The following is a 14,702-nucleotide window of genomic DNA, read 5'->3' as shown; positions in this document are numbered from 1 at the left end:
TACTGTATGGTAATTCACTCATGGTACTTGTTTGCCATTTCACAACTGCAACTTTTTTAAATACTCAAGACAAATCAAAGAGCATCCATTGGAAACAATTTCATTTTTGTTTTATTAGAAACATTTACAATACATCTTGAATCTTTGAAAAAATAACAGAAACCAAAACTAATATGGCGCAGATACAATAATAAAATGTCAAAAATGATTCACAACATGTGCTAAGAAATAAACCTGCAATATCACATGCCACTTGCGGGCATGACACACTGTAACAGTTCAAAGAAGACTTTTATTTTATCAAAGTGATGGCCAGCCACATGGCAAACCCTCTCACTGATCACAGAGAAACCAGAAACTAAAGCCAAGAGATGCTGACCCAAAACTAATGCACAAAGACCACTATAAGACCGGTATGAAACACTTCTACGTTGCCGGGAGAATCTGAAGAAACACTACCAAAGACAAACTGTCAGACTGCTGTGGCCCCTTCAGAAGAGGACAACGTGAAGGCCGGAAGGTCATTTCAGTCCCCATGCTTCAGTCAGTGGTGGCGGAAAATATACCGTCCTGGCATGTTGAATTGTACGACAAATGTTCACTTTTAACTACCTAGTTTTGAGATTTAAATAAATACATTTTAGGTTCATCCATATGTGAAGGAATGACAACCAAGCTTTCCTCCCCTTTTATAAAACTGATGAGAAAATGAAAAGGACAACATACTGAGTGTCATATGGGGACTGAAACGGTCTCTTTGCTTCACCTGAAACACTTGTCCTTTTTTTCTGTTTCTGAAGGGGCGCCAACTATGAAAATCTACAAGGAACAACCAGCCCCAGACCCCTTGTGTTAAAACCAAACACATAGCATCTGTGGTGTTTATCCAGTCTAAGTGACCATACAAGATACATGCAAACTAGTACAGATATGAATGTGTTGGTGTGTGTGGCTGGTTACCATAGATCTACTACACAGTGTGCCTATGTGCTAATCTATTGATCACTCAGCTCAGTTCCCACCCTGTCATGTTTTCACTAAGAAATTTGAGCCCAATTTTTAGGTAATTCTTCATTAAGGCTTTGATGATGTCCTCTCTTGCCTTACCAATCACAAAGGGTCCCAAGTAGTAGACATATGAATGTGTGTGTATCTGTATACGTTACATGTGCCCCTGCGGGGCACCTTAATCACTCGTTCTCAGCATTGCAATCACAACTGAAGCTGTGTTAGCATATAAAGTTAGAGATTAATAAAAGCAAGTTAAGACTCCAGAGGAAATGTGTAATGGGGCCAGTCAGTATGGGGTTAGTCAAAGGGGAAAAGGTAAGCAGGCAGCATAGAGAAAGAGTGCTGATGCAAGAAAAAAGGGTGTAATTGAGGCATGGAATTGATGCTCAGTGACTAAAATACCTCCAAATCCTAAAAATATTATATTATTTTCTGTCATAATTCCACTGTGAATGCACTGGTGTTCTTTGAAATAGTGCATATCGGAAGTTAAAACATAAGCTATGGGGAACCCACATCAACTCTTATTTCATTTATAATGAAATATAGTGGAGGCAAGTCCATAACTTTCATAAATAAAACTTTTTTATTTTCTTTACCGTTAGCAGAAACCAACTTTCCTGTGTTTAGAAATATATTAACTTTTTGAATTTTTAACTAAAAAACACATTTCTTGAGGTTACTCATGTTTTCTTCATTTTAAGATTTTCATAAATAACATCCAGAAACTGACTTATTCCCTGTCTTTCTATGAAATAATAACCCATGTTAGCAAAATAGATTTAAGAAACTGTAATAATATTATTTTTAAGTTGCTTTCTATAAATGTATGTGGATGAACTCAAATATAGACTGCGATGAAACCTTCTCACAATTTATTTTCAGCTCACTTTAAAATGTATAAACCAATAGGTAAAAGGAGTGCACTGGTAATTTATTTTACATTCAAATGCATTACTTGCTCATCTTGTGAATATGATAGGTCGGAATAATTGCTTAAGTGCATCAATTTAAAGGATTTCCTATCACTCCTTGAAAGGGGTGCTATTATTGTTATACATAATGCATAAAGAGTTGTACATTTGTTAAAGAGAAGGAAACTGCTCAGAGTTTCTATGGTTACTTTAATATATTGTAAAGAACACTAACAATTGAAAAAAATGGTTAATGAAATAGACATCCCCCTAAGAGTTATCTCACCACCATCTTTGTTTCTCCACTAAAGGAAGTGGAGTACTTCATATTCTGGTGGGTGCACATAGTGGGTGCATATATCAAGCTATACCTCATCTTATAAGACAGTCATTATTTTAATTTCTATACCAATTACACCTCGAGGTAAATATATGGAATTAAATATATGTCCATCTTAATTTCTTTAAAGCTTTTTATACACCTTGTGGTTATGTTGATGAAATATGTTAATGCCATGGGATCTTAATTTTACTGTTACTCTTATGTACTGTACTGAACTTCAACTATCATACTTTGACATGGTGAATAAAGTTAACTAGAAACAATATTAAATGAAAACCACAGTATTGTTTTTTTAAACTAACAAAGGTACTGCAGGGTATTTGTGTAATCTTAACAACTCTCTTATGCATTATTCAACTATTGTTCAGTCTGGGGTCTTTGAGACGAATCTAGCCCTTCAGCTGCAATTCAACATGAATTTGAACAGAATTGTAAACAAATACAAATCTCTACCCCTTCCTTTTCTAATTTAGTATGTTTTCCTGCCCCATTCTGAAGAAACATCAACTTTCCAAGACAAGTCTAGCCTTTTCACATTAACAGCTGTGATGATGAAACAAAACTTATTGACATAATTATTTATAAATCTAAGTTGGCAATAATACCAATATAAATACAACGTAAGAGGGTGACGCATTAGGATTGGTGTCTTTGGGCAGTGATTGGGCAGTTGATCACTGAAGCTACTGTAGCATAAAACAAGACCAAACTGAAACAGGATGTCTTTATTGAGACAAGCTCCATTTCACAGATATTGACTGAAGCTTGTATGCTGTACGACTTTTGACAAAACTATCACTAGTGGGTTATCAAAAACAAACGCTGATTATTATTGTATTGACCTCAGCCACCTTCATCAATAAATCCAAACTATGATAAGGGCGAAATGTGTTAACATTCGTAGAATTGTAAGCTTATGATCAGCAATGTAATTCCTATCGATGTCCTCGAACCTCTCCCAAGGTTTTGTTCTTTGGCTACCTTTTGACCTTTTATTTTAAATCAGCTAAAAGCTGGATAATGACAACTACTTATAACAGACAGCATAAAGAAATCATTAAATTGTGCCATCAAATCAGTTACAAAACATGTTTTGGAACCAATCTAAAAACTGAAATATATTCTCAAAATATGCTTATGGTAACTATAAATGTTTCTCCCTAAACATGAATAAATACAGAGTAATACATGTTAAATAAATGCTACTTTGTCAAGTGATGAAAATGTTTGGCTCAATGCATTGGGCATCAGTATACGTTCATATGGAAGAGGGTCTTAGACAGATCCTATGGAAATTATCCAACCTTCTGTCTTACCATTGAGTCTACTTTAGTGTGTGATTTAAGTTGTCACTTAAACACCAATCTATCACCATAGGAGTTATGAGTTCCTGCTTTCGACAGACAGGAAATGCCTCAATTGTTCATGTTATGTTCCTGAAAAGCATTGTATGTACACTGAAAAGCTTACTTTTACAATGCAATTGGTTTCTTCCAAATAATAGGTATTGTGTTCTCAAAATTCCACAGATACTAAGAGGAAATCTTGAGGTTGCACTGGTGTTGGCACACCCTGTATTTGAGGTATGCTTGCAGTCTTATTAATATTCAATGTGAAAAAGACGGGATTAAGCAGTCAAAAATTACTAAAAGCAAGACGTAGGAAAGCAACAAAAACATGCTCTTGTGCCTGAAACCGATACTAATTAATTACATTTCTCATCCTAAATTGGCATAAATCCATATGCGTTTTTAGAAGATAGACAAAAATTGAATAATATCCAAATGAATCAAGGTTGTGTTATGGATGGCGCTGAATTCTTTGAACTTATTACTAAACTGGCTCTTTTGTTTACTGTTGCAGTATTGACATTATTGCTTTTCATCCTAATGTACATAAAACCTGATTCATCCAAAAGGATCTAGGAATATTTTAGAACACGTCTTTACATATTTGAGAGAATGTATCGGTATATGTTAGTGGAAACATCAATACAGCCCTGTATTCATCATTACAGTATGTGGTATTGTGGTATTCTTATCTATATATTTGACTTGATGAAATGCTTGTATTAGATCCATACATATAAGTAGCCTATCAATATACGTCTTTATGTTTAAGGATGAGGGGACATTAAAATGATATTTTCACCTTGTAAAAATAATCAAAATCCCACTTATATAGCAGGCATTTGACTGGACGTAAATTACTGATATATATATACACAGATGCGCAGAATCCTTTCTCAAAGCACAATGCAAATTTCTCCCACAGCCTCTAAAACAGTGAGACTCTCTAAAAAGCCCTCATTAAACCAGTGCAAACTCAACCAAGTCATCAGTACTGACTGAATGGACGAGAGGTCTCCCATAATACCACTACTACAAGGAATAACAATAATTATATTAGAAAAACATGAAAGGGAAACCTTACAGTATGTGCATGGCTTTCAAAATCTATGAAGAAATATTCACCATCAGCGGTCAGTTTGGTATTAATTCTATGTGTTTTCTCATAAGGTGCTTTACTCTATATTTTAATGTAAAGTCTTTATGAGCCTAATTTCCCAATTCCATTTAATCCCACCCAACCCGGTTGATTCACATTCTTTTCTGACAAATAGTTACGTTAAAGTTTTTTTTAAGGGGCAATACTATTGAAGGCCTACTGTATGTCACTAAACTTTCATGCCAAAGTGAAAGAAATATTAATATTTTAATACAAAATATTAAGGCTTAAAACAAAATAAAAAATAATAGAAAATACTATATTCATTTAACAGCGTTATACTGCCTTGAAATTGTCATTGAAAGTTCAGACCAAACCACTGTGCAGTTCTCCCCATTCATAAATATTAAATTAATTTCTATATATGTCATAGAATTTAGATACTCTGAAAGTACAATTTCTTCACAGTCCACGGACAACAGGAGTGGTCTGCTGACAATACAATGGGGGAAATGGGGGCTCTGTTGCGGCCTAGACTAGGGACAACAGTCTATTGTAACTATTCGTCATATTTTGATGGACAGAAGTTGAGCAAAAGTGTTCTCCTGAAAAAACGCAATAGAGCGATCTGATAGTGGGAGACCAGCTGAATCACCAGCATGTCCTTGTTCACCTGCCACCACCAGCAAACATGAGGCAGCAGCCTTCTAACTACCCCTTCACTGAAGACACAGAAATGACCCCTCTCACAAAGACTAGATCTGCAGGTTCTCTTTTCTTTGGGAGCAGCCATCTCTCTCTCCACCCCCAAAAGCCCCCCTCTTATCCTCCAACGGCTCTAATCCCCCCTCCCTCCCTCTGAAATCCCCAGGCTGGGGCTAAGGCAGAGGCAAAGGGTGTGTAATTTGATTCGGCATGAGTGGTGGCTAAATGGGGCGTTTCCTCCGCTTTCCTGTCAATTACAATCGTCTGATTTCATTCTGAAGGCCCAGTGCTAGCCTGCCATTGGCTAAGCCTGTGTGATTGTGGTGAGTGGGCAGCTGCAGGATGTCCCATACAGACGGGAGATAAAAAGGGGGGGGGCACTCTATGGAAACTTCGATCTGCACTCGCTCTCTGTCACAAAGGCCTCCATCCAAATTGAGGTGGGGTGATGAACTCCAAGTAATCAGACTCCTCGTACTCTTAAATGATATATGTCTGCATGCTTTCATACCCCTATCTTACCCGAGAACACATGGAGACATCTAGTTCAGTGGGAAATGTCAAAGAATTGGATCTGTGTGGCAGAATTTACACTAGGTAATTACTGTATCTACTGACACTTTCTTTCTCCAAAGTCCCCTCACTCTCATTTCAGAGCTGGCAGCCTGTTCAGTTGGTCTCTTTATTTCATATGCTGCATTTTTCCTGAGTGTTGGGACAAAGGAGGCCCCTCTCCCCAGTAGGGATATCTCAGAGCAGCAGAGAAGGAAAGAGGGAGGGGGATATGGAAGGAGGGGTCCCATTCGCCCAGCTGCACCCAGAGTGGACCTTCTGTGCCTGTGACAGAGGGATGGGGCAGTCAGCACCAGGTTCCCCCGCACAGTCCGCACCTGGACCGGACAATTTGCCTAATTATCAATGAGTCTCTCCGGGCCGTGTCCAAGCACTCCGGGCCCACGCCACCACTGGGCATAGACAATACGCCCCACACAGGGAGGCAATGCATTGTGGGCCGGCTGCAGTCATTACTACCTTCAATAGCCAGCGATCGAACAGTAAGCAGGGGGGGGAGGGGGCACTCCCAAAGAAAATAGAAAAAGAGGGGGCTACAAAAAGACCTCCAAGTTGAGGTCACATCCACAGTGCGCTATTAAACACCTGCTCCTGCACAGCTCTGATAATTATAGGCCTCTGAGCTAAAATACAAAGCTGCTGGACGGGGGTTGCGAGGGAGCTCTGTGGATGGTGGTACTGTATTCTAGGAGCTTTTCGCCCATTTAGGCACACTCTATTACCAATTCAGAGAACAGCTCAGTGTTTTCCTCAGCTTCTGTCCACTCTAATGGCTGACGCTCTAACTGCGCAAACCTCAGAGAGATGCCTGTCAAAAGTGGCTCTCGTTTTTGTCCTACATCGTTCAGATAACAGCTAAATTACCACATAAGACAATAAAGTGGGTATTAGTTGGCTTTGAAACTAGTCCGTCGGGGAGACGGATCTCCCAAATTAGCCAACTGGAAGAATTCCAAGGCTTTTGGCCTCACAAATGAAATCAGTGCTTAACACGGGCGAAAGAAACATGCTTTTCAAGTGCCACGAGGAACAGGCATCGCTGAAACTTTTCACCAAACTGCAGTGATATTCAAGGTGTAACAGAAGTGAACATTTCAGCAATACAATGTGTAGCATTCATTCACCTCTTTGTTAAAAAACGAAATCTATAAAACATATGTGCATAAAGAAAGGCGTTTGTCTGCTATTCTGTCCTATATTGTTACCATTCTTACAGGTGTTTAGAGAGGACTACCAGGTATAACAACGAGCTTGTAAAGGGATACAAATGTCAGAAAGGTGACAATGATGGAATAGTCTGTCTTTCGATTGGAACAAATTTAGACTTTCAATGACAATATCACAGTTTGTTCCATTTTTTTTGTTGCCACATTGGGGGATTTACCTTTTCATCAGCTACGTCATTTTTCTGGATGATTGACAATCATTAATCTGACTATCCGAAACTAAGACGATTGTAAGGTGCAATGAAAGATTAAATATTTTTCCTTCTGTTTGATTTTGACTTCCTATATCATTCAGGTACAGATAAGATACCAGGGAGTTAAACTGAACCTCAATGATCACCTCCTTCCTTTCCTCCATATAAAACAACTTCATGGTAAAATAAATCTGAATCGTAAACTGTTCACGTTCCTACTACTCCGCCCACACTGTGATTCGTGAATGAAAAACAGCAGCAGTAAAAAAAACTGAAAAAATGCTAGGTACTATACTTTTCTTATAAACAAAACTTTTATAAAATATATATGTATATATATATATATATAAAAGAAAAAAGTCAAAATATTTCTTATACTTTTTAGTAAAGCAAGCAGTGCCTTCTAAAATATCTGCTTGTTTGTTTAAAATTTTCTGAGAAAAGTATAATAATAATAATAGTAAATAACTGTCAAACAAACACTGTGATAAAACGAATGATAAAAACTGACGTGGTGTTTTTTAGGAGAATATTCGGATAGCCTGAGAGACCAGGGTGTGGCACACCGGGCACTCTGGATGGTTGAGCTCACAGATGCGGATGGCACACTCCATGCAGAAGAGGTTGTGGCCGCAGGGCACCAGGGCGGCCGTCACTTTGCTCTCGAAGCAGGTCATGCAGTCCCGGAGGATGGCCGGTGGCGAGTCCGGTACAGGGAGGCGTCCAGGGAACCCCACGCCCGAGGTTGGCTCGCTGTGGGCACGGCGGGCCTGGGCATGAGGCGAGCCAGACAGAATAGTGATGCTGGTGCCCGAGGAGTTGCCGTTGTTCCCTCCACAGGGGTCAGAAAGGCCTGGAGAGAGTCTGGTCAGGGGCAGGGGCAGGCCTCCAAAGCTCTTGGAGCGCTGCTGGGCATAGAAGGCCACCTGTTTTGGGTAGTCTGGGTCTCCCCAACTCTGGGTGCCCTCTGAGCCAAAGTAGGAGCAGGGCTTCTCTCCAGGGCTGTTGAAGTTGCCCTTGCTGAAGATTACCCCACCTCCTTCCCCTCCTCCAACCATGGCATCTGAGAAGTTCTGGCGGAAGCTACTGGTCAATGGCTTGCGCTGGTCCCCCTGCAGACCCCACACCTGCTGCAGGCGGCTCTCCAGACCCCCGGAGCCTACTGGGCTGCCGCCATCCGGCCCCAAGCAGTCATTCTCATTGTTGTGGTCATGCAGACCTCCCGTTCGGAATGCGATGTGCGCCTCGATCTCCTCACGGGCCCTCTCGGCGTTGCTGGGTGATCCCGTGATCTCGAAGACAGGGTCACGGTCTCGGCTAGGGGTGACGATGTAGGTGCAGGTTTGCTGTTGGATGCGTTTGATGGTGGAACCCTTGGGCCCCACCACCAGCCCCACCACACGGTAGGGCACCCTCACCTGGATGGTGGTCTGGCCCGGCAGGGGCGCAGGCGGGGAACCGCTGAAGGACACGCCAAGCTTGTTGCGAGACGCTCGGAGCATGGAGAAGTGCTCGGCGGCAGAGATGATCTCGCGCCGGGCCAGGGCCACATCCTCCTTTCGGCCCGTGATGAGAAACACAGGCTCCTCGCCCCTCACGGGGGTCTTGATGTAGGTGTTGGTCTTGGCCCGCAAGGCTTTGATCTTGCAACCTGCAGAAACAAAAAGGCAAAGTTTGAAAATGGCCAAGGTCACAATTAATTCAATTTTCTGTTCAATTTTCAAATATAAGGAATTTGAAATAGCTGAGATTGTTACTACTACTTGGTAATACAAAGCTATTTTTTTGGTTTCCTCTTCTATGGAAACAAAGACAGAATTGATAGTTGACCTTTGACATACCTTTTTAAAAGATGGCAAATTTTGGTCTAAAATGCTCACAACTTCAGAGTTTTTAGACAGTCCAGAAATGGTCACCAGTCATTATCCCCTTTACAACATTTTACAGTATTACACTTTTTTTTCTGCATTGATTATCATTACTAAGTCACATGTTTTCACATGGCATCAAGTCTCAATCGGCTGTACAATCTGAAATAATTGAAGAGACTGTAGACGTCAAAGTATTTTTAGAATACCCCTTTATTTGATTTCCTATGTACAAACATTGATAAACAGATGAGATATTGTACCTGTTTCTAATGGACATCAGAACTATTCTGTGCTATGGCTACAGTTATGGATGCAATCAACAGTGTTGCCACGAACAACCAGCCCCTCTCCTTGAACTGACAAGTCTGGTACCTCCGGCCCACACATACATCATTTTTGGGTCGTTTATTGCAGTGCATTTTCTCTGTTTTTGATCAGTGTGTAAAGGCTGACTATATTAAGTGCTTTTAGCGAGATCCTAGATCTGAGAGAGTACAGGTTAATGCTATTTCGTGTCAAATTACCCTAGTCTCTAATACTGAGACGTTGTAATGATACAAAGAGGAGAATAAAAAAATTGTAATTGTAGAGTAGGGTTGTTAAGAGCACTTGAGGTCAAGAGGGATATGGTAAACACAGCCGTACTCTGTATATTACACCCAACAGGAAACGGTATGCAACGCCCCACTACGGCAGCCTGTGGTGACATATATATGCAGGTGTGCAGCTACCGTTCTCATTCTGAAATGCAAGTTTATGTTCCACCCCTAAGAATCCCCGAGTGTCTCTCCCCTTAGCAGGGTCTTTAAGAGGCGTATGTATGTCCGTGGTCTGGTAACAATAACTATCAATTTATTCAATGGTCAGGTCTCAGCTTGTCTTTCTGAGTAGCACTACAAATCACAGCACACCATTACATCAGTAGCCTAAATGCACTTTACTTGACTTACTTTATTAAATGTTGTTTTACCAGGGACAGTGCACATTAATCAACATTACTGTAAAAGTGCCAGTTTTAGTCAACCTGCTTATTTTCAACTGCAGTCCCTGGGCAGGGACTTTAGCAGTGTGGATCAAATGTCATGATCACCTCTAACCGAGGGAAATGTGCTTCCCTAATGCTACTAAATAGCCCCACTTACTAGGGCACTAACTTTCCGAAGCCTGGATGGCACTGACTGAGTGACTCAGTGAGGCTCTAAGGGCTGAAGAGTTCAAACTACATGTATTATTTATTTATTGAGGACGATGGCGGTGATGATACTAGTTGGGGTTCAAGCATGATGGTGTTAGATGGAACACTCAAGCTTTAGAATATGTATGATGGTTATAACTCATGTAATAACCACAATGCTATTGTATTAAACCATGTGTTAACTTAGGATAGATGTACATTTTTGTGATCCTTTGTAGCAGGAAGGTGAATAGATATTTAAGTTGAGAGCAATAGGCGACGTAAAACTTAAAACTATGAACAGAGGAGACAAAGAAAAGTACTCCACTGAAACCTTTACAAAGATCATTCTAGATCATTCCACAACTGTATGCCATGTCTTTCATTTGGAGAGCATGCTTTCCAGTACTGTGTGCATTGTTAGTGGCGCATGCACAGCAAACCCACCCTTGACCTAAAGTCGTAATAATTACAGCCCTAGACGACACAAAATCATCCTCCAGAATCAATTCAAATGACTTTGACAAAGGACAAAACGCTAATATTTGCCTCTCCAGGACAGGACATTAACTTGCCAGATTCACCAGGCAGTAGTCGACCCTGGGAAGGAGGGCGTTAAATGTGAACTAACTAACGAGACCCTGAATCAAAAGGAGCTCATCCCAAATCCCCCAAATCAGCACTTCTCAGTCAACACAAAGCCCTCTGCTGCACTTGTGCTCAGTGGATCCACCCTCCGGCTGTCTTCAGTTACCCCATTAAAACACTTCAGAGTAACGACAGGAGACGCACAGGAAGATGAGGGCACTTAACGGCACTACAAAAACCAGATCCCCACATCGGTGGAAAAATGGGAGTTGAAGCAAATGGTCTCTGTTGTCTTGGACCCACTTGACATTGTGGGGACCTGTTAATTTGTGTAACCCCAAAAACATGAATTAGGATTCACTGGCTGAATTGGTTTCCCTTACCTCCACCCCCCCCCTCCCTCCCATTAGGTAAGGGAGCCCTTGGTTTGGGTGTCTGGGTGTGACTCCCTTTCAGTGCAAGTGCCTCTGACCCACCCATTTATCCTTGCTTGTCTAACCAGCCCCTCTGTATCTTTTGGACTCATCACAGCAGAGCCACTCAACAATAGGTGCAGTCAAACAAAAACCCATGTAGCACAAAGAAATAAATAAAATCAACAACCTTGAGTTGCTGGTTCTGAGAGTTGGACAGGTTACAAGCAATCTGGAGAATCAATATATTTACAGTCTGATAAATAGCCATTTTGAGTTGATCACAATAACAATATGGGCAATAGGTTTTTAAAAGGCCACATATGTTTGTTATTATTTGTACTTATCTTATATCAGAAAATAGAAGAATCACACAACATTCAACTCGACACGTTGGTTCAACTTCTGGCTGAGTCACGCTTCGATTCCTATGATCATAGGAATAACACTGCCTAATAATGTACCCCTCCCCTCACCCCTCTCTCACTTTCACACCTTTGTTTGACAGCTGCTGTCATTCAAGTTCATGTTGAGGTCTTCGACAATTACTCAATACACAGATATATCCATCTTAAATCTGGGAATTCACTTTTAAACTGCTCAAGAAAAGAGAAAACAGAGAAACACTTTTGCCATTGTCTAATTGTGTCACTGGGGCAGTCAGCAACAAAAACAATGAACATAATTAGAACCGAAAACAACAGCTTGAAAACGCCAATCGTTACTCAAATACAAGTTATATTCACAATTAAGAGAATAAATTATTTGTAAACATTTCAGGGCGAACGAGATTCCTCCGTTACCCGTAGCACGTTGCGTTTTTTTTTAACAGTCTCGCGCGTTCAGACGACAAAGGAAGCAAGTGCTATCCCTGCCTGAAGTGTGCGTCTGTGAGCTGACATTGATGACTGGATGTAGAATAATGCGCCCATGAGGTAACGGTTACAGTCCTGCTTTGTGTCTCCCCACATTTGAAATTCACTAGACGGACAATAGAACCGAGCCTAGTTGCAACAATGTTGCAGTTTCTACCTCTGTATGTTAACTTGAAACAGATTTGTTACCATGGTCCAAGAGTGGTAGAATACAACAAAAAATAACACCACTCCCTTTTCTATATCAATAACACCAGCTAACGTAACAGTTAGAGCATTATCAAAACACCCTATAAACTACTGGGAGACACATTTAGCTCAGAACAGCAACATAACTTTCAATAGGAACATTTGGTTGGAATCTTTACCTTGTCTCCCCACTATTTCGGCCACATGTTCTGAGCTGGGCACGGGGACGCATTCTGTTATGTTGCAGCCTCGTCCTTTCGTCTCACTTGAACCCTCGTACAGGACACATAACTTGTTCTTCCCTTGCAAAAGCCCTGTATCACCACCACCTCCGCCAATATTATTGGTATGGTTGTGATGGTTATTGTTATTGTTACTCCGATCCTGTACTCCCGTTCCAGGAGCCCCGCCACCGTCCTCGCCTTCACCAAGCCCCAGTAGAGACAGCTGGCCCAGCGCGACCCTCAGGGCACGGGAGTCGTCTTCTTCCTCGTCGGGTGGCACTAGGAGACCTTCGCTTCCGAACCCGGAGCCGACTAGATCCCCGCCGTAGCCCCCATTTTTCTCCATGATCCCTGCTAGAACCAGCAGGCTAGGCATGGCTAACAAAAGAGTGTGAGACAAAGACAGGGGAAAGAGACTGGAGAAACAGCACCCGTGCCGCCTCCCCGCCCCCTCCTTCTTCCAATTCTCCCTCTGCGCTAGTCCCTCCCATAGACCGGCCCCTCTCTCTGTCTGCTATAGGCCTACTTGCGATACAGTATTCTCCCAGCTCTAGGCAAACGGGACACAAGGCCGTCTGCACCGAGAGGGGCTAGGCGATGTATCACTCCACCCCGTCTGGTATACAGTCCCCTCCTTGCTGAGACAAAACGAGCCGTCCTCCCGTTATACCATTCCGTCTCAGGTTCCCAAGCCTGTGGCATCTCAGAAACCAACCCCCGCGTTTTTCCCCACGTATAGAAAAAAACTATAAAAATTTCTCCTCCACCTTTTCTTTGTCCATATCAGCCATGCGTTCGATCCACGCCACGCTACTCATTCCCCATCCCTGCAATGCAAGACCGCAACGGTCTTTGTACTGTAAGCTACTTACACAAGGATGCATGGACTATAGCCTAATAATTCCCCCTCAATAACATGTCAAAAGTGGATCCATTTAGGATTGTTTCCCGATTCAAGTGACTATTGGGCACCAGAGTGTACTGTTTTGGTATATTTCCATTGTATTGTCTATGGTGGGACGCACAGCAGTAGCCTATGGAGGGATGGATGGACTTTGGATGGAGTTTATTTGTGGAATCTTAACGACTTCGTTCACCGTATGGGGAGGATTTGCGTTATTCTTACTATCGTGAATGAAAGAGTTAAGTGACATTTCGGGGTCCGCCCACCCCACTCGTCGTGGGTTTGCGGCAGGTCACCGCGTTGTTGTCTCGGGCGCCGTTGCGCATGGGGGCTGTAACGTAGGAGGAGGGGGTGAGGAGGAGAGGAGAGGAGAAAGGGAGTTGTCAGACAGGCGTTGCAGACCCTGTGCAGCAGGGATCTTAAAAAAGGTCCTTACATATTTCCCGTAAGCAGAGCTCTTGCTTGCAGCATTGCTTGCCTGGCGCGAACAAAGAACCGCGTTTGCCTCGCGAAATCTACATACCAAAATGTCCTCTAGAGAAGCCACGCCTGGCGGCATGGTTGTATAATAACACAAAGACACATGTGCTTAGTAGTAATAATAATAATACAAATAATAGTACAATTAATTAATTAATTAATTAATCTCCAGTGTTTTAATTGAAACGGTCGCCAACGTCTCATTTCACAAGTGAGCAAAACAAACTCTCAATAGTGAAATGGAGCGGAACAGTATCCTATCTCTAATATAGCCTATAGTGCCTGTCGCGGGCGCAGTGTGGGTGCGCATGCCAGGGCTGTGGCAAACTGTGGGGGTAATCACTGTGCTTGCTCTCTTACCAACGATGATACGGTTCATTTGATCGATAATTGACTGTTTCCATTACTTCTGACTGTGCATCTCGCATAAGCAATTATGTTATCTTGCTGTTTCTGGTGTCCTTCGAACTAACTGTGGAAACCTTGACGTTTGTCACAAAAGCCACCCTCAAATGGGTGATATGTTCAGCACTGACAAAACTATAGTTAGCCTAACCGTTTATGAATATC

The 14,702-nt window shown here is 41.9% G+C and overlaps 1 protein-coding gene across 1 annotated transcript; it reads right to left on the bottom strand.

The window, feature by feature from the left end:
• Positions 1-93: 93 nt before the first annotated feature.
• LOC112229493 (RNA-binding protein MEX3A) lies at positions 94-13,425 on the bottom strand. The gene is made up of 2 exons (XM_024395360.2): positions 12,704-13,425; positions 94-9,065 (listed from the first exon to the last, which is right to left on the bottom strand). The coding sequence occupies exons 1-2, from the start codon at positions 13,122-13,124 to the stop codon at positions 7,936-7,938; spliced, it is 1,551 nt and encodes a 516-aa protein (XP_024251128.2). The 5' UTR covers positions 13,125-13,425; the 3' UTR covers positions 94-7,935.
• Between the last annotated feature and the right edge of the window lie 1,277 nt (positions 13,426-14,702).

This window comes from Oncorhynchus tshawytscha, linkage group LG03, assembly GCF_018296145.1.
Source record: "Oncorhynchus tshawytscha isolate Ot180627B linkage group LG03, Otsh_v2.0, whole genome shotgun sequence".
In the NCBI taxonomy this organism is placed as follows: Eukaryota; Metazoa; Chordata; class Actinopteri; order Salmoniformes; family Salmonidae; genus Oncorhynchus; species Oncorhynchus tshawytscha.
Note: the sequence above shows the minus strand (reverse complement) of the source record. Positions and strands in the feature narration are given on the sequence as shown.

Bases quoted from the DNA above. Each gene is read 5' to 3' on its own strand.
- LOC112229493 (XM_024395360.2), bottom strand. From the start codon at position 13,124: ATGCCTAGCCTGCTGGTTCTAGCAGGGATCATGGAGAAAAATGGGGGC. The intron at 9,066-12,703 runs GTAAAGATTCCA...TTGTTTCTGCAG, and splicing joins CGAAATAGTGGGGAGACAAG to GTTGCAAGATCAAAGCCTTG.